Source organism: Capricornis sumatraensis, chromosome 11 (assembly GCF_032405125.1).
Source record: "Capricornis sumatraensis isolate serow.1 chromosome 11, serow.2, whole genome shotgun sequence".
In the NCBI taxonomy this organism is placed as follows: Eukaryota; Metazoa; Chordata; class Mammalia; order Artiodactyla; family Bovidae; genus Capricornis; species Capricornis sumatraensis.
Window position 1 is genome coordinate 11,756,949 of NC_091079.1, and position 19,075 is coordinate 11,776,023.

Sequence of the window (19,075 nt, forward strand, 5' to 3'; positions counted from 1 at the left end):
GAACATCTTAATGTAATATATAGGTAATGAATTGGGATTGTCAGGAGCAATTTACATAAAAATATTCAGAGATAAAGTATGTTAAATTAATTCATTTAGTAATATTTCAAAAAGAAGCCTTAAAAATAATTCCAAATTCTGGCAAGAATATTTTAAATCTTTAACTGTAAGCAAATATTAATCCAAAATTTATAGCAATATAATTTAAAGGGTAGTCATGGGGACCTATTATATTTTATTAAGTACATATAGATAATTTTTTACTTTTGTGAGTACCTCATAAACAACAATTAAATCTTGGTACTGGATATTGATTTCATAATCTGCATTTCCCTGGTGTCTCAGTAAAGAATCTGCCTGCAGTCAAAGATACCCAGGTTCAATCCCTGGGTCAGGAAGATCTCCTGGAAAAGGAAATGGCAATCCACTCCAGTATTCTTGTCTAGGAAATCCCATGGACAGAGGAGCCAGGTGGGCTATACTCCATGGGATCGCAAGGAGTTGGACACAACTGAGCGGCTAACACTTTCAATTTCAATCTGGATTTGTAAAACATATATTTAGTTTGTATAAATATAATTTGTAGTTATAGTAGCACATTTTTATCAGTGATACAGCCATCTTTACTGAAAATTTGTATATCAAATATTTGGGGAAATACAATTCTTCTTATGAAGTAGTGTTGACTCTATATGAGAAATGTAACTATTTCTTTGACATGCTCAAAATGTGGATATCCAACTTTTGAATATACAATGTTTGTTTATAAATCAACACCACCTACACATACAGACACGATGCTGAAGTGATGAGACTTTTGAGAGAAATAAATCAAGTAGTGAAAGGCAAAATGCAGACAAAACCAAAACAAAGCAAAAAGCACTTGAATATTTTGCATAATCAGATATATGCACCACTCTTTTGGAAAGCAAATTTCAACACAACTTGGAGAAAGATTACTCAGAGACCAGGAATTGAGGCTTTGACACTGAACATACAACGTGGAAGGAAATCTTCAGAAAAACAAGAGCAACTTCTTGATAAGCTCAGTTAAAAAAGGGCACAGACTGAAAGTGAAAACATTAAAAGATATTTTTTCTAATAAAATAATGGTACCGGCCTAATATTAAGAATACTAAATCTCTGGATACAATGAATCTGGGAAAATGCATAATTTTAACAAAAGAGAACAAGATGAGTATCATTCCTTTATTTGTAAATTTTGGAAGAAGGCTTATTTAGAAGGCATTCTTATCAAAGTTTCAATGGCCAAACAATTTCAAATGGATAGAATGGTAACTTACAACTGCTGCTAAGTCACTTCAGTCATGTCCAACTCTGTGCGACCCCATAGACAGCAGCCCACCAGGCTCCCCTGTCCCTGGGATTCTCCAGGCAAGAACACTGGAGTGGGTTGCCATTTCCTTCTCCAATGCATGAAAGTGAAAAGTGAAAGTTAAGTCGCTCAGTCGTGTCTGACCCTCAGCAATCCCATGGACTGCAGCCTTCCAGGCTTCTCCGTCCATGGGATTTTCCAGGCAAGAGTACTGGAGTGGGGTGCCATTGCTTTCTCCGAACTTATAATTAATAAGATACTAGCAAATAGAGATAAATGCAAAGGCTAGTTTTTCTTTAAGGGAAAAAGAAAAAAAAAGCAGAACCTTTACATAATCATAGACTAGGAAATCCCTGACAGCTACTACAAAAAGTCTTGGGGATTTTAAATGATAAGCAGTTGACATTATTATTTTACCAGCTGCTATGAAATCAGATGTGAATGTACACAACGTTGATATAAGGAAAAGAGACAACTGTGATAAATGTTGGCTAAAATGGGCACCATAGTTAAAATTCGGGTACCATAATTTTAAATGACTGACCCCAGGGGGAGGGTGCTGAGCAATGAGTGAAGGAACACAGTTTGCTTAATCTTAAAAAAAAAAAAACAAAAAAACAAAACACAAAACCTGGATTGAGCTAAATAGTATTTGCTTTCTACCATCTGGATGAAGGTTAGGTGGATATTCACTCTTATTCGCAAAGGCGCCATTAGAACAAATGTATAAAAAATAAAAGAAAATATATTTTTTCCCAGTATAAAGAAGCATTATTCATCTGCTTTTGGTGGTGTCTACAGGCTGTCTATTGTCACCCTGCTTATTTAACTTATATGCAGAGTACATCATGAGAAATGCTGGGCTGAATGAAGCACAAGCTGGAATCAAGATTGCTGGGAAAAATATCAATAACCTCAGATATGCAGATGACTCCCTCTTTATGGCAGAAAGTGAAGAAGAATTAAATAGCCTCTTGATGAAAGTGAAAGAGGAGAGTGAAAAAGTAGGCTTAAAGCTCAACATTCAGAAAACCAAGATCATGGCATCTGGTCCCATCACTTCATGGGAAACAGATGGAAAAACAGTGAAAACAGTGTCAGACTTTATTTTTTTGGGCTCCAAAATCACTGCAGATGGTGACTGCAGCCATGAAATTAAAAGACGCTTACTCCTTGGAAGGAAAGTTATGACCAACCTAGACAGCATATTAAAAAGCAGAGACATTGCTTTGCAAACAAAGTTCCATCTAGTCAAAGCTATGGTTTTTCAGTGGTCATGTATGGATGTGAGAGTTGGACTATATAGAAAGTTGAGCTGTGAAGATTTGATGCTTTTGAAGTGTGGTGTTGGAGAAGACTCTTGAGAGTCCCTTGGCCTGCAAGGAGATCCAACCAGTCCATCCTAAAGGAAATCAGTCCTGAATGTTCATTGGAAGGACTGATGAAGCTGAAACTCCAGTACTTTGCCCACCTGATGTGAAGAACTGACTCACTGGAAAGGACCTTGATGCTGGGAAAAGTTGAAGGCAGAAGAAGGGGACGACAGAGGATGAGATGCTTGGATGGCATCACTGACTCAATGGACATGAGTTTGAGTAAACTCTGGGAGTTGGTGATGGACAGGGAGGCCTGGTGTGCTGCAGTCCATGGGGTCACAAAGAGTCTGACACGGCTGAGCAACTGAAGTGACAGGATGGAGGGCAGCTATTGGGGACATGGTCACCAGGATCCAGGTCTCTAAGCAGGGCATGCGCATGATCTGTCGTGGTCCCCTCTGCAAATACAGCAATAAAGCTATAGTACACACACACACACACACACACACAATGGTGTTTCATCCTTCCAACATGGATGATGAACCTGAGGTACAGAGAGACATCAAATTGACTGGCCTTGCACATGACAACCAGTGAGAGATGGATGGAAGGCTTCTGTCTCCAAGTCAGTGCTTTCCTGGGATCTGTGCTCCCAGTCAACCATTCTCACCTCCTCCCATTCCCCGTTCATATTCTCTCTCTCTCATTCCCTCCTCCTCTCCCACATTTGCAATTACAATGCTTCCATCTGACTCAATTTGCTCATCTATAGGAAGATATGATGTGTAAACCACAGCACTTTCTTTAAAACCAGAAAAAACCCCACAAACATAAAAATGATTCAACATCTAATGATTGCATTTTTAAAATTCAAATATTCTTACCTGATCGACAAGCAATGTCTACATCCTTTTCAAAGTCTGTCTGTAACAAGAAATAATAAGATATAGAATCATCATTTAATGAAGGCCTCAAGCTTATACTGATCAGAGTATCTGAAGTTAACAAATATCTGGCTAGGCAGTACCAGGATATTGTTAATACTTTGTTCAAAGAAAGTTTCTCAAGGAATAATCAAATTACTTTCAAGAGTATTTTCTAGCAACCATATGTTGGGTAAAATCAGTTGGAAATATGTTGTACAGTTTTAATAAGGCAATACTGTACCTATGGTCCTCTAACACCAGATATGAAAGAACAGAATTTTAAGGCAATTCCTTAATGAAATTAATTAAGGAATTTCAATTCCACATGAAAATACTAGAATGTGAAATATTGTGAAGATACTTAAATAAATGTCCTTGTTATTTACATTTTTAAAAGTTCACTTTGAATATATTGTTAATAATGTAATATCTTATAGCTTTGTCAAATCTTTAACAATCAAACTAGGGTTTTCTGATGATCCCCTTTTATGCAAATCTGACAAAAGACTTAGGGTTAAGGGATTAAAGTTGAAGATTAAACAATACTAATCTGGCCCAGAACCTACTAGAGTTTAGTTCCATCCTCATATTTTCTCCAGACTTTTATTGTAAACAAATAGTTGTTGCTATTCAGTCACTAAGTTGTGTCCAACTCTATGCAACCCCATAAACTTCAGCATGCCAGGCTTTTCTGCTTCACTATCTCCTGGAGTTTTCTCAAACTCATGTCCATTGAGTCAGTGATGCCACCCAACCATCTCATCCTCTGTCACCCCCTTTTCCTTCTGCCCTTAATCATTCCCAGCATCAGAGTCTTTTCCAATGAGTCAGTGCTTCACATCAGGTGGCCAAAGTATTGGAGCTTCATCTTCAGCATTAGTCTTTCCAATGAATAATCAGGGTTGATTTCCTTTAGGATTGACTGTCACTATTTGATTAGTTTATTTTTAATGGTGAAATTATATTAGCCTGTTTTAATCAATATTTAAATTCAAGATATCAGTATTTATCTCTTTATTTTTAAAAAGAAATTAATTACTTTTTCTCCTGTTTTAGTTACTAGCATATCATTTAGGCTATTTTTGTGTTGCTTAATACAAACACGTTGATAATAAATCAGGTATATTATGAAGAAAATTCTATTAAGCCTTGCTGTTAATGACATAGCTTAAAGCTCACTTCATTTCTAAAACATAGAGAAGTGGTTATGTGTAAAGTATCTCTTATCCGAACAGCAGTCAGAACTCATGTACAGTGGTTGACTGTTCTGCTGGGAGCATGTTTGCCCTTCCTGCTTTTAGGGCGGTGGTCCTTGTAGTGGGTCTCCCCCCAGGCCAGGTCCCACCCCAGGGATCCTGGTTTCCTTGGTCTAGAGTGCAGCTCCTCTGAGGAGTTTGAAGGGCAGGCAAGGTGAGGACCACGGCAAGTCTGGCTTTCAGGCCAGAACTGCAGGTGCAGCATGCTTTGATCTGTAAACAAACATGATCCTACAGATATACTGCTAACCCTAATTCTGTGTGAGGATGAACATACCCCACCCCCACCCCCCGCCCGGTGTTGCCCAGAAACCCCACACTCAACACACCAGTCTGCCAGTAACACATCCAGGACTCCCAACCAGTCCGTACACAACCATCATCTGGTATTAAAGCTCCAAGTCTGTGACTGAACTAGAGTCAAACTCAGAGAAATCTGACACTATTTTACTAGTAAGAATAATTGTTTATTCCCTTGAGAAACCATGACTGAATCAACACTCAGAGGGGAAGTTAAAGCTCACCATGATTTGAGCATGCCCATTAGGAAACGAACTGGAAGAATCAGCATTGATTGGGTCCTGACAGTTTCTCAATCGACATCTAAATGCATCCTGAACCTGTGAAAAAAGGACAAACGTTCATTTTCGTCTCTCTTGGTAATTACCAAATACAGTCTATATTGGCAATTGACTGAGAAAACTGTTATTGCTGTATTCATGATCTAACATACATTTTGTTTGCTGTTTTCTATGACCAGAGAATTCATCACTTGCCATCATCATAGACGGAGATGCTGGGGACTCCTGAGCTATGCCTGTGGCTGTGTCTGGCTCAATACTAATCATTCTTGCCAGAGGGCAGGCTTATTTCCATTGCTACAAACAATATGCCTGTCTTTCAAGGGGGCATTTACTATTTTGTACGGCATAATCTTCACAATGGCTTTAAACATTGTGAAAAACGAGATGATCTGTTGGCCAAAATTGATTTGGGATTTCCCTTTTGTTGCCTTATGTAAGACATACTGGGGAGACCCTTTCTTGTCTCCCTTCAAGTACTATATGCCCTGATGTCCAAAACAAACAAACATATAAACAATGACACACAAAGATAACAAAAATGACTGTTTCTGGTTGAGCCTCATTTAAAAAAAAAAGAAAGAAAAGAAAAAAAAGCACTTTAGCAAAGCCAAACTTATTTACAACTGGATTCTGAGCAGAGAGCAAACACATTGAAAGGAAATGAAGATCGTTAAAGCCGTCATTAAACACAATGTGGGTAAACCTGAATAGATGAAAGCAAACACACAAATCAAGGACAGCTACTCTGATCCCCTGGTGCCCCCTGGCCAGCCAGTCCTCTAGATCCTGTGACTCAACAGGTGGGTGGGCATGAGCACAGGTTGAGTCAAGGGCAAGGTCATTTTATGAACTTCTGGCTTTTCCAACCTCATACCATTAATATTTCCTCCTTGTTTATTAAGATGTGTCTTTTGGGGTTACAAAACAAAGCACAGATGATGTGGCATTTTGCTTTCCTGAAGCACATGGTTGAGACCACACAGGGAAACACATAATGATGCCCAGTTTTGAGAAGCACTGGTATAAAATATCCTATCATGGTTTTGTGTGTGAGATGTGCAAAGCTTATCTATTGGCCATGGAAAACTCTGAGCCTATTGTTTTCAGCTTCTCTCATCCATTTCATAAATTGTGAGCAGCCTCCTTCCCAAATGGCAAGACTTGGAAAGTGATATGAAGCTTAGTCACCACTGAGCCCTGGCTGAGCTCCATCATGAGAGCTCCACCCACATGGATTTCGCCCCTCGGGTTCTGATCCTGGTGATGCAACCACCGCGTGTGTGCTCAGTCGCTCAATCGTGTCCAGTTCTCTGTGACCCCCATGGACTGTGGCCCACTAGGCTCCTCTATCCTTGGAATTTCCCAGGCAAGAATACTGGAGTGGGTTGCCATTTCCTCCTCCAGGGGATCGTCCCAACCCAGGGATCAAGCCCCTGTCTCTTTGTGTCTCCTGCATTGCCAGGTGGATTCTTTACCACTGCACAACCTGGGAAGATGCTTACTTAATACATTGCTCTGTGTTATTACATTATAAGGCTTTCCGAATAGTTCATTTGGTAAAGACTCTGCCTGCAATGCAGGAAACTCGGGTTTGATTTCTGGGTCAGGAAGAGCCCCTGGAGGAAGGCATGGCAACCCACTCCAGTATTCTCACTTGGAGAATCCCATGGACAGAGGAGCCTGGCAGTTTACAGTCCATGGGGTTGCAAGAGTCGGACATGACTTAGCAATTATATTCTAAGGTGTCTGCTAATCAAATCATTTTGAAAAGCAAACTGAGTCACTGGCAGTACCAGCTATGATTTCATAGATATGGTTCAAACTTACATCTCCTGCTTTGGCAGGTAGATTCTTTACCACTGCCCTACCTGGGAAGCCAATGTAACCACTATAGCTGTGAATTAAGAAAGGTGGGGCTGGGCTCCAGATCCTCTGACCTCTCTTCCACTCTCTGATTCTAACTTTTCTTTTTTCAACCATTTTTAATTGAAGTACAGTTCATTTACAATGCTGGGTTAGTTTCAGGTGTACTGTGGGGTGATTCAGTTATATATCCCTATGTGTATACATGTGTGTTAGTCACTCAGTCGTGTCTGACTCTTTGCGACCCCATGGATAGTAACCTGAAAGGCTTCTCTGCCCAAGGAATTCTGCAGGCAAGAATGCTAGAGTGGGTTGACATTTCCTTCTCCAGGGGATCTTCCCAATCCAGGAATTGAACCTGGGTCTCCTGTATTGCAGGCAGAGTCTCTACTGTCTGAACCACCAGGGAAGCCCATATTTATATATACTTTTTCAGGTTCTTTTCCATTATAGATCATTACAAGATATTGAGTATAGTTCTCTGTGCTATACAGTAGGTCCTTGTTCATCTATTAATATTTTATATATAGTAGCGTGTATATTCTAACAGGTTTTCCAGGTGGTATGCAGGAGACATAAGAGACCCTGGTTTGGTCCCTGTGTTGGGAAGATCCCCTGGAGGAGGGAATGTCAATCCACTCCAGTATTCTTGCCTGGAGAACCCTATGGACAGAGGACCCTGGCGGGCTACAGTCCATAGGGTCACACAGAGTCAGACACGACTGCTGTGGCTTAGCATGCACACATACTCTAATATTTCTAAATCTGGAATTTTCTGGAAAAAAAGAACAAGGAGTTGCCTCACACAACCAGGTGAGGCAATTTCCCAGTCTCTTTCAGACACATCAACAGAAGTTTAGGCTCAGGGAAATTTAGCCTGAATGTGTTTTCCTGAAGAACTGGATAAACATTGGGAAATAAATCATCCAGCTTCTCCTTTGAAGGAGACATCATGTGGACAACTAGACTCTTTAGAAGCAAATACTTCTTAGATTAAGAAGTCATAGCTGTAGGTCACAAAAAGATACCATTAATCATCAAAAAGATCATTACACACTAGGGTAATGAGTCTACTGTTAGATGATCTGTGTTTCTGTTTCACAAAAATTTGCATTTGGGGGACAGCACTAAGAAAGTATACGTTTGTAGAAGAAAAATTCTAAGTACTAATGTCAGAAAAATAGGTACTTGCTAATTTTCTGTTTGTGCCCCAAGGCAACTGTTAAAGAAAGACAACTTATGAAGGAAGTTAAGCAGTATGTTAGCAATGTTGCCTTCCAGGGGCTGGTCACATGAATATTTTTCAAGTCTGCTTCTAAATACCAGCATATATAAAATATGAACGTGGCCCCTGGTAAAACAAAAATGATAATTTAACTCTTCCTCACCAGCCACTCTTAGGCCTTTGAAGTGCAGCTGTCAAAGATATTTTTGTCTGACAGTGAAACATGGAAAAGTAACTCCTCTAAGTTTCTCTTCCAAATCCACTCTCTGATTGCTTGAAGGAAATATAAAAGAAATCTCTTTTTCATAACACACATACAAAAACTCGATACCTTAAACTACCAAACTTTCAAATATGACAATGGATTAAGGGTATGTCTATCCTGGAGAATGATGTCAGCTGCATGAGTCAGTCAATGCTAGTCAGAAGAAATATAGAACAGAAAAGCATAAAAATTCTGCAGTAAATTCAAGGTTATTTTAATGGTCATATATCAATAAATGCCATGATTTAAGTGTTGAATTCTCTGACACTTTTAGTGCCTCTGTTCCTTTTAATTCAGAAGATTTGGAGCAGAAATTCCTCTGATTTAAAAAAAAAAAATCTTAAGATTGCATTCAGGCAATCTAGATGAGCTAGCCTTAAATATTTCTTGAATACTGACAGGGAATCACACCACATACTTTATCACAGAAAAGGATGTTTCAAGCAAGACAGTACCTGGAAGATGCATCTGTAGTTATTTGGAAACATTTTGATAATTAAATGAATGGTCTATCAAGTAAGCAAAGAGACTTTTATCTTTGGTGAGTTAATTTAAATTGTTTTTGTGAAGAACAACTAAAAGTTTAAAAAAAAACAAGTCTCTGAGGACTTCAATTCCAAACAAGGAGAAAGCATAAAAACAAACGACAGAATTCAGATATGACTACTGCATGCTGAAATTAAAGATTTCTGTGTCAAAAGTCATATTTACAAGACTGGACAACAATAGTCCTGATGTTTTTCCTGCCTCGTGATTAAGATGGAAGAAAAAGAATTATTGCTGCTGCTGCTGCTAAGTCGCTTCAGTCGTGTCCAACTCTATGCGACCCCATAGATGGCAGCCCACCAGGCTCCTCCGTCTCTGGGATTCTCCAGGCAAGAACACTGGAGTGGGTTGCCATTTCCTTCTCCAATGCATGAAAGTGAAAAGCGAAAGTGAAGTCGCTTAGTCATGCCCGACTCTTAGCGACTCCATGGACTGCAGCCTACCAGGCTCCTCCGTCCATGGGACTTTCCAGGCAAGAGTACTGGAGTGTGGTGCCATTGCCTTCTCTGAAAGAATTGTTAGAAGATTCATATTCACTATTTAAGCAGAGTCTTCCCTAGTGGCTCAGATGGTAGAGAATCCACCTGCCAATGCAGGAAACCCAGGTTTGATCCCTGGGTCAGAAAGATCCCCTGAAGAAGGGAATGGCAACCCATTCCAGTATTCTTGCCTGGAGAATCCCATGGACAGAGCGGGCACCAGTCCATGGGGTCGCACAGAGTCTGACACGACTGAATGACTTTAACTTCACTTTACTCCTTAAGTTGACTATCTGTGGAGAACAAGTCACTTACTTTAGGTGCCAATTTAAAGGTTCTTTTTAAATATTAAAAGCATTATACCTCTGAGTTCTTCCAATATCAATCAAGTTTTAAACTTATGTAGGATGAGTAAATATAATTCTTGAAACTGTCTAGAATAATTATTTAACACAAATTGTGGCACAGTTAATATCTAGATTTCAAAATGTCCTATTTTTATAATACTCTGCCACAGATATTTCACCTTAATTGACAGCCAGACAGAGGGTTAAAAAGCATCTGTGGTGTAGCAAAGAAGAGATATGTGAATAGCCTTGGAATATTTAGGGGACTTTACAGAAAGCTGACATCATGTTGTGAAATAAAAAAAGAAGTGTCAAGAAACATCTTCAAATATATAGTGAGGTGACCACAGCAAGCTATCAGGTGTCTTCTGAGAGGACCTGCCAAGCACAACCAAAGTTACCTTGGCCAGATCTTTCTGGGGGCGGCTCTAAGATCTCCTGAGAAAGCTATCCCCCCTTTTCCTGTGGATGGGTTCCTGGGAAAGAACAGTGTTCAGAGGTCTGCCGGGTGTATCTTGCTCCTGCCCCTCCCCTGGGGACAGTGACTCAGTTCATCTCAGCAGCAGCTAGCAAGAGCATCTCTGATGGTCCTTGCTCTGAAGACAGCAGGCAATGTCATCATGAAAGTCAGTGCCAGATTTAGAGTCTGCTGGGGAAGAACACGGAGCAATGCTTGGCGGAGCTGCGATTTAGAGGGAGCTCCGGGAGAGAGCTGCACTGCTGGAGACTGGCTCTGTATTTAGCTATAGGCCCCAAATCTTCATCTTTTACAAAGACAGCTTTACCTCTGGGTTGTCTCCCTTACTTTTCAATTTCCGAGGATCATTTATTTGAGATTGTTACACTAGAAGAGCTTAACTTTTTTTTTTTCCTTTCTGAATCTAATATCAACTATTGTTTCTATTGATTCATAGTTGAACAAAAGGCTTTTAAATTACATTAAATTTCATATCATTTCACAGGTAAATGAATGAGCATTGTCAGTTTCATGTGTATTATACCAGTTCACAGAATAACTACACATAATTAAAGTATTATTTGACCTCTCTGATAGGAAAGGAAATGAACAAACATGGTTAATCATTTCCTATATGTTGAAGGAAAAATATGGACTCTGGTCCCAGATTTCAGTCCTAATGACTTTCTATTGGAATTCTCTAACACTCAAGGGATTGACACTTAGCCTCAAAATTGTTGCAGAGTTTTATGTTTCCTTGTATTGGATTTAAGGGTCACAGGAGCTGCCCTCAACAGCATTTCACATGTGTGATCTGAAAAAGTGTAACAACATTTCTTCAGCACAGGAGGAGAGAGGAAGGAAAGGGAGTCACAAACCAGACACCTCCACCCACGCCTTCCCCGGAAGATACTTTGAGCTTCCTGCTGTCCATGTCAAGGCAGAAAACAAAAACTTTATTTGTGACCTCTTACTTCTTACATTTATTTTAAACCTTTATTCCAGATGTACTCAACTTCTCCTCACCGGTTTAACACTGTTGCAAGCTGGGGCTCTGTGGTCTGAAAGGAGAGAGAAGGGAGCTAGAAAGCCATGGCTGGATGCTACCTGGCAGACATGCCAGAGTTTGCCAATCTCTGCCATGACCTCTGTGTCTTAACTTGTTCACTGATGCTATCCTGTGAGTCAACCTGGTTTCACCCTCTTGCGAAGCTCCCTGTATGGAGTTGGAGAACCAGAATGCGGATCAAGATGGACAGAAATATTCATGACAGAACTGAAAGTATGCTCCAATCAGAAAAACCAAACTTGGAATGAAAGATAAGACTAACAGTCTGCTGACTAAGAAATGGGATCACTCCTGAGTGCAGGGAGGCTGGTGATATCTGGGAGAACCTACGCAAGGTCCTTGCTTGCTCCTGTCCACCTGCCTATTTAAAGGCATCTCTGTGTTTCCTACCCCTCGTTCCAACTAAAATCCAGCTTTATTGTGGTACCTTTAGCCATTCTCCCATTTCCAGACACACATTCTGTCTTATTAAAAACTAGACAAGCAAAATAAATCTTTAAATGCATTTTTTTTGAAGCTTCAATTCAACCTGACAAAGATGAAACTCTTAGCAACCCACGTCACTCTCTTTAACCCAACTCCCCTCCGAGCAAGAACCCTGACCCTCCCCACCCTGAGCTACTCACGCATTTTCTGAAATCTCTTCCTTGTGACATACAGTGGCCTCTTTTCAAGGCCTCTGCTCACCATAAAGAGAAAGCTCTAAAACACCATTTAGTGCTGTGCCCTTAAATGTAGACAGTTCTGTTTCTCTTGGTGCCACGGTCAGAGACATTAAAAAAAAAAAAAAATCATCCTGATTTCCAGGATCATGTCATCACTTGCTTTATGCCTCCATGGGCCCCAGGTGGTCTCAGAGGAGAAGCAACTCTCTGCAACTCACCACAAGCTTCATTTCTAGGAAGCCGTACGTCCATGACCCTCTCTCGATTTTCCTCCACGTGAAACTTTCACTTTCTTCCTCAGGACACCTTCAGGTTCTGAAGTCTTCTATCACCCGCCCCCTCATCTTCCAAGACCACTGAAGCCCCTGCCCTCTTTCCACAGGGGACTATGATGTACCTTTTTCTGTGGTACATGGGTCCTACCTAATTTCCCTGCAAATCAATCTGGGAGAGTCATGCAACTCTCCATCTGAACTATATTATGCACAATACACCTCTTTTCAAATTGCCATCAAGTACCACTACTGGTTTCATTTTTTTTAAAAAAAATAATATATTTGGAAGAGAATATTCGTTTTAACTGAGATAGTTAAGGTGGCTTGTCTGCTTCATATATTCACTGTCATATGCTTGTAAATAACTTTGCTCATCTGTATTTTTGTGAAAATAATAAGTCAAAATGAGAAGTTGACAGAAAAAAAAAGGAAGGGGGACTGGGAGGGAGTTGGGAGAAAGAAAGAAAACCCTGTTCATGTTTATTTTTAGCATTTGCTACAAAATCGCTTCCCAGGTTTGGAGGAAGCTTCTGGGACCTCATCTGGTGCAGCCCAGCCCTCCTGCCAGCAGCAGGGAAAGAAGAAAGACGAGCTTGGCCCTGCCACTGAAGCTTCGGAGCGGCCCCAGCATCCTCACACACCGACACGACAAAATGATCCATTTAGGCACTCTGTCCCCCTCTTCCTTTCAGCGAGAGGGTTTTATTGTAGCTTATTTCGTACCACAGTCTTGTTATTTCCCCCTCTGCCATCAAGCTGTACGATTGTCTTAGATCCAGGCACAGCCAGAGACGGCAGCCATGGGAAGAATGTGCAGCACCAGGGAAGCGGTTTCCTAGCAACCGAAACTATTTGAAAGCGTTCGTGGCTCTGGAGTAGTTAGGCCTTCCATAGCAATGCAGAGAATAGTAAACAGTGGGTATGTCGTTATGTGCTTAATGCAAATAAATTCTAATCAAGAAAGCACACGGAACTCTCCTCCGTGCTCTGTGGCGACCTAAATGGGAAGGGAATCCAAAAAAGAGGGGATACGTGTAAACATACAGCTGATTCACTCTGTTGTACATCAGAAACTAACACAACATTGTAAAGCAGCTCTACTCCAATAGAGATTAATACCAAACACTAAGATGGAAAAAAATGATGGGTAAATGAAGGAAACACCTATTTTTTCTATTTTCTATTTTATCCTTATTATTTTCTATTGGATCCTTATCCTTATTAGGTATGACACATTAGCTTTCAAGATGTGGGTTTCTGAAAGTCATGTGTTGTGATCAGATGGTTTAATTTTTTAAAAATTCTCATTCCCTCTTTGCATTTTCTCTTTTGTCAGAGACATCTGCTAAAGCAATTTAAAAGAGAAAGGGGCTTCAGAAGAAGAAACCATACTTCAAGAATATACATGTTATGAAATTTAAACATTAAGATCTCAGTTTGGAGTCACAACCAACTACTAGGCAAATAATCAATCTGATTTATCTTTTAGAAAAGTGAAATATAATTAAGTTGAGATCATACCAGAATGATCCTTTCTCCTTTCTTTCTTGACTTGTAATAGTTTAGAAAAATTTGACCCATTGAAAGCAGTGGTGCTTTAAAAATGAATGAAGAGACTCCCCACCCCCCCCACCCCTGCCCCCCACTTAACATTTAAAATGCCAGTGTTTTACAGTATTTTATTTCTTTTCTCCTTCTTAACCTGCAAAGCTCCCTTCCTCCCCTGTGCACACCCACCTGGTTCAGAGAAGACTGTGGAAATAAACATAGAGAAAGCCTTTTGAATCATATTGGATGAAACATTAAGGACTAAAGACAACCAAATTATGTTAGCATATACCAAAATACGCAGACACAGAAATATGTTTATTTTTATCCAGCCTCTCTCTACATTGAAGGAAATATTCCTTAGTTTGCTCATATACTTTTGTTTTTGTTTTTAAAAACAGCTTTATTGGGATGGAATTTACATATTGTAAAGGTCACCCGTGTAAGGTGTATAAAGGCTCTTAGTAACCACCCTAGAATCCAATTTGAAAATATTTTCATCACCCTCAAAAGAAACCCAATGCCCACTGACAGTCGCCCCTTATTTTCTACCAATGTGCACCCCAGCTCTAGGCAACTACTGATGTCCTTTCTTACTATATACTTTTAAGAAAGAAGATGTCCAGGGAATTCCCTGGCTGTCCAGTGGTTAGGACTCTGTGCTTTTACTGCTAAGGGTCCAGGTTTGATGGCTGGTTGGGGAACTAAGACCTTATTAGCCATGTGACACAGTCAAACAAATAAATTAATTAAAAAATAAAAAAAATAAACATCTAGCCTAGGTGCTGGCACATAGCAAGAACACCATAAATTTTAAAGAAATAAAAAAACAAAGAGTACATATAAATTATTTTGAATTGTGAAAGAAATGTTCTAAAGTGAAAAAAAGCAGTAGATATAAAATTCCTATCAGATTATCAAGTAGAGTGATAGATCTGAGTCATTACCCAATATTTTACAGGTAGCTACTGAGTTCATTTGCTCTGGTGTGTTTTTATGAAATGTTTGTTCACAGGAGACACTAAGGACATGGAAAGGTGCCTTGTTCTCCTGGACTGTGGTTAATGCTAGAGCTGTGTGTCCACACACAGCCAGATAGACACATTGCTAGTGTCTGGCAATACACATTTAGAAGGGCAAACAAACAAACAAACAAACAAACAAACACTTTTATGAATTCAGCAAGATATGCTTATGATGCATTCTTTGGAATTTGCAAAATTTAAGAGGCGCTTTTGGTTTTCCAGTAACTATTTCCACTGAAGAATTCTGAAAGAGACTTGCCTATAACTGAAATATTCTCTGTGTATTTTAGCAATGTTACAGGGTATTTTTAAGGGTCAATGCAAAACTACTGAATGTGAAATTTATGATTTCAGTGTTAAAACGAGAGACATGATACTCTGTTATTAATTTATCAACAATAAAATTATTCAATTTGAACTAATTGAAAATGCAACAACAGGGCCAAAAGCCCATATTTTGCTTCCTATTAATACAGAAAATATATATTTACAGACACGTATTTAACAGAAGTATTTATATATGATTTAATTTAATTACTCTTAAGAGAGTCACTTGGACAGTAAGGAGATCCAACCAGTCCATCCTAAAGGAAATCAGTCCTGAATATTCATTGGAAGGACTGATGCTGAAGCTGAAACTCCAATACTTTGGAGTTTCAGATGTGAAGAACAGACTCCTTGGAAAAGATCCTGATGCTGGGAAAGATTGAAGGTGGGAGGAGAAGGGGATGATAGAGGATGAGATGCTTGGATGGCATCACCGACTCAACAGACATGAGTTTGAGTAAACTCCGGGAGTTGGTGATGGACAGGGAAGCCTGGCGTGCTGCAGTCCATGGGGTCGCGCAGAGTTGGACATGATTGAGCGACTGAAACTGAACTCTTAATTCATGTTTTTGATAATTTTTAATCCAATTAGCAAGTATGGAAAAGTTCTGGTTGAACTGAATTTTTGTGCCAAGTATTTTTCTTCATGTAAACAGCACAAATTTGATAATCAGCCAACAAAATATCTGTCACTTTAAAACCTGAATATTTTGATCATAGCCTAAGGCTTTTTAGAGAGCTTATTCTTGAAGAAAAATAAAGACTTAATTTAGAGATGGGACATTTTCTCCTCTTTAACACCTAAAGTATTAATATCTTCTGAAAATCTTATGCAGATAAATCATGTATCTTCCTTACAGCCCACATTGTTCATCCTGAATCATCAATCAAAAAAGTATAGTGTCCACACACTTAGAACAATTTTGTTACATAAACATTTTAGAGATAATATTAACACAGAAAACTCTCAGGATAGTGAGAGAGTCAATTCCTAGGCAGACTGATAAGAAGTCCAGGGTCCCCAAGAAGGAGAAAGGGGTCTGGGGCTCTTGAAGTGGAGATGCGGCTGCTTCTGCTGCTGCTAAGTTGCTTCAATCGTGTTCGACTCTGTGCGACCCCATAGGCGGGGGCCCACCAGGCTCCCTGGGAGTGGAGATAGGGGTCTGGAATTCTCAAGGAGGAGAAAAGGACAAACTTTTTTTTCCCCTCCATATTCCTCGCTGCTGCTGCTAAGTCGCTTCAGGCGTGTTCGGCTCCCCCGTCCCTGGGATTCTCCATAGTCTTAGTCAATTACACAACTCAGTTTAAACTGTACTAGGGATTATAAAACAACAATGTATTGGGCTGGAGGACAGTTTCTCCTTCCTGAAAACCTGACTAATCCTGATATTTTAGAAGGTATTATGGGAGTGGGTCCGGCAAGATCTATTGTTAAATCCTAATCTTGTTATCCTAAAATGTAAATTGCGGGAGTGGGTCTGTTAAAATTTTCACAAACTTGAGACATTCTTTTGATTCATTGTAATAACGAATTAAAAGGTATATAACTCCATTGCTAACACTAGCAAGAGGGTACTCTTTCTGCCCCCTTTTGATGTCTATGTCAGAAGCTTTCTCTGTCTCTTTCATACTTTAATAAAACTTTATTACACAAAAGCTCTGAGTGATCAAGCCTTGTCTCTGGCCCTGGATTGAATTCTTCTCCTCTGGAGACCAAGAATCCCGGCATCTTTTCGTGGTTCAGCAATAACCTTTTAATAGTTATGGTCGAAGAAGAACATTTTCATGCAACTTTGGTCTACGAAAAATTCAACACTTAAAATGCTTTTAATGCTGATATTCTAGGTAGTAATTTGTGATGTCCTGGCAACGGTGAGCTAGATCAGATCTTTTAAATGATGAAATTCCCTTTCCCCTTGAAATGTGAAGTCATTCTGTTTTCCTTGTTTTTCATCATACAGTGTTACTGGAATATACTTGTGAGTTTATGGCTGACACCTGTATTATACTAAAGGAGCTCAGAAACATTGTTCTCCTCATTTGGTAAATGAGGTTAAGAACTTTGCTTACCTTCATACATCACTGTAAAAGCTAGTAAAGTAATGCTCAAAATTCTCCAAGCCAGGCTTTAGCAATACGTGAACTGTGAACTCCCTGATGTTCAAGCTGGTTTTAGAAAAGGCAGAGGAACCAGAGATCAAATTGCCAACATCCGCTGGATCATGGAAAAAGCAAGAGAGTTCCAGAAAAACATCTCTTTCTGCTTTATTGACTATGTCAAAGCCTTTGACTGTGTGGATTACAATAAACTGTGGAAAATTCTGAAAGAGATGGGAATACAAGACCACCTAACCTGCCTCTTGAGAAATCTGTATGCAGGTCAGGAAGCAACAGTTAGAACTGGACATGGAACAACAGACTGGTTCCAAATAGGAAATGGAGTATGTCAAGGCTGTATATTGTCACCCTGCTTATTTAACTTCTATGCAGAGTACATCATGAGAAACGCTGGACTGGAAGAAACACAAGCTGGAATCAAGATTGCCGGGAGAAATATCAATAATCTCAGATATGCAAATGACACCACCCTTATGGCAGAAAGTGAAGAGGAGCTAAAAAGCCTCTTGATGAAAGTGAAAGAGGAGAGTGAAAAAGTTGGCTTAAAGCTCAACATCCAGAAAACAAAGATCATGGCATCTGGTCCCATCACTTCATGGCAAATAGATGGGGAAACAGTGGAAAACGTGTCAGACTTTATTTTTTTGGGCTCCAAAATCACTGCAGATGGTGACTGCAGCCATGAAATTAAAAGACACTTACTCCTTGGAAAGAATGTTATGAGCAACCTAGATAGTATATTCAAAAGCAGAGACATTACTTTGCTGACTAAGGTCCGTCTAGTCAAGGCTATGGTTTTTCCTGAGGTCATATATGGATGTGAGAGTTGGACTGTGAAGAAGGCTGAGCACCGAAGAATTGATGCTTTTGAACTGTAGTGTTGGAGAAGACTCTTGAGAGTCCCTCGGACTGCAAGGAGATCCAACCAGTCCATTCTAAAGGAGATCAACCCTGGGATTTCTTTGGAAGGAGTGATGCCAAAGCTGAAACTCCAGTACTTTGGCCACCTCATGCGAAGAGTTGACTCATTGGAAAAGACTCTGATGCTGGGAGGGATTGGGGGCAGGAGGAGAAGGGGATGACCGAGGATGAGATGGCTGGATGGCATCACCGACTCGATGGATGTGAGTCTGAGTGAACTCTGGGAGATGGTGATGGACAGGGAGGCCTGGCGTGCTGCGATTCATGGGGTCACAAAGAGTCAAACACGACTGAGCGACTGAACTGAACCGAACCATCTTCTCAAAGTTACTAGCATGGCACTGTGTCACTGTGTGTTTTAGTCACCACCATCCCCAGAGTAAATGCTAAAATGACTCAGAAACCTTGTAAACACTGTGTCACTGCTTGTAAGCACTCAGAATAATTTTTGCACCAGTTGGAAAACAATATTTTATCCCTAAACAATAAGTGTGAACTCCATCACTCATCTGGATAGATTTGGTACA

The 19,075-nt window shown here is 39.9% G+C and overlaps 1 protein-coding gene across 1 annotated transcript in view; it reads right to left on the reverse strand.

Moving 5' to 3' along the window:
* Nucleotides 1-19,075, reverse strand: part of ADGRB3 (adhesion G protein-coupled receptor B3) — an 878,910-nt gene that overhangs the window by 30,318 nt on the left and 829,517 nt on the right. Inside the window, exons 25-26 of the mRNA XM_068984093.1 lie at nucleotides 5,359-5,454; nucleotides 3,537-3,576 (exon numbers count right to left, since the gene is read on the reverse strand). Of these exons, the coding sequence (XP_068840194.1) occupies nucleotides 3,537-3,576; nucleotides 5,359-5,454 (136 nt within the window). The remainder of the gene's footprint in view (nucleotides 1-3,536; nucleotides 3,577-5,358; nucleotides 5,455-19,075) is intronic.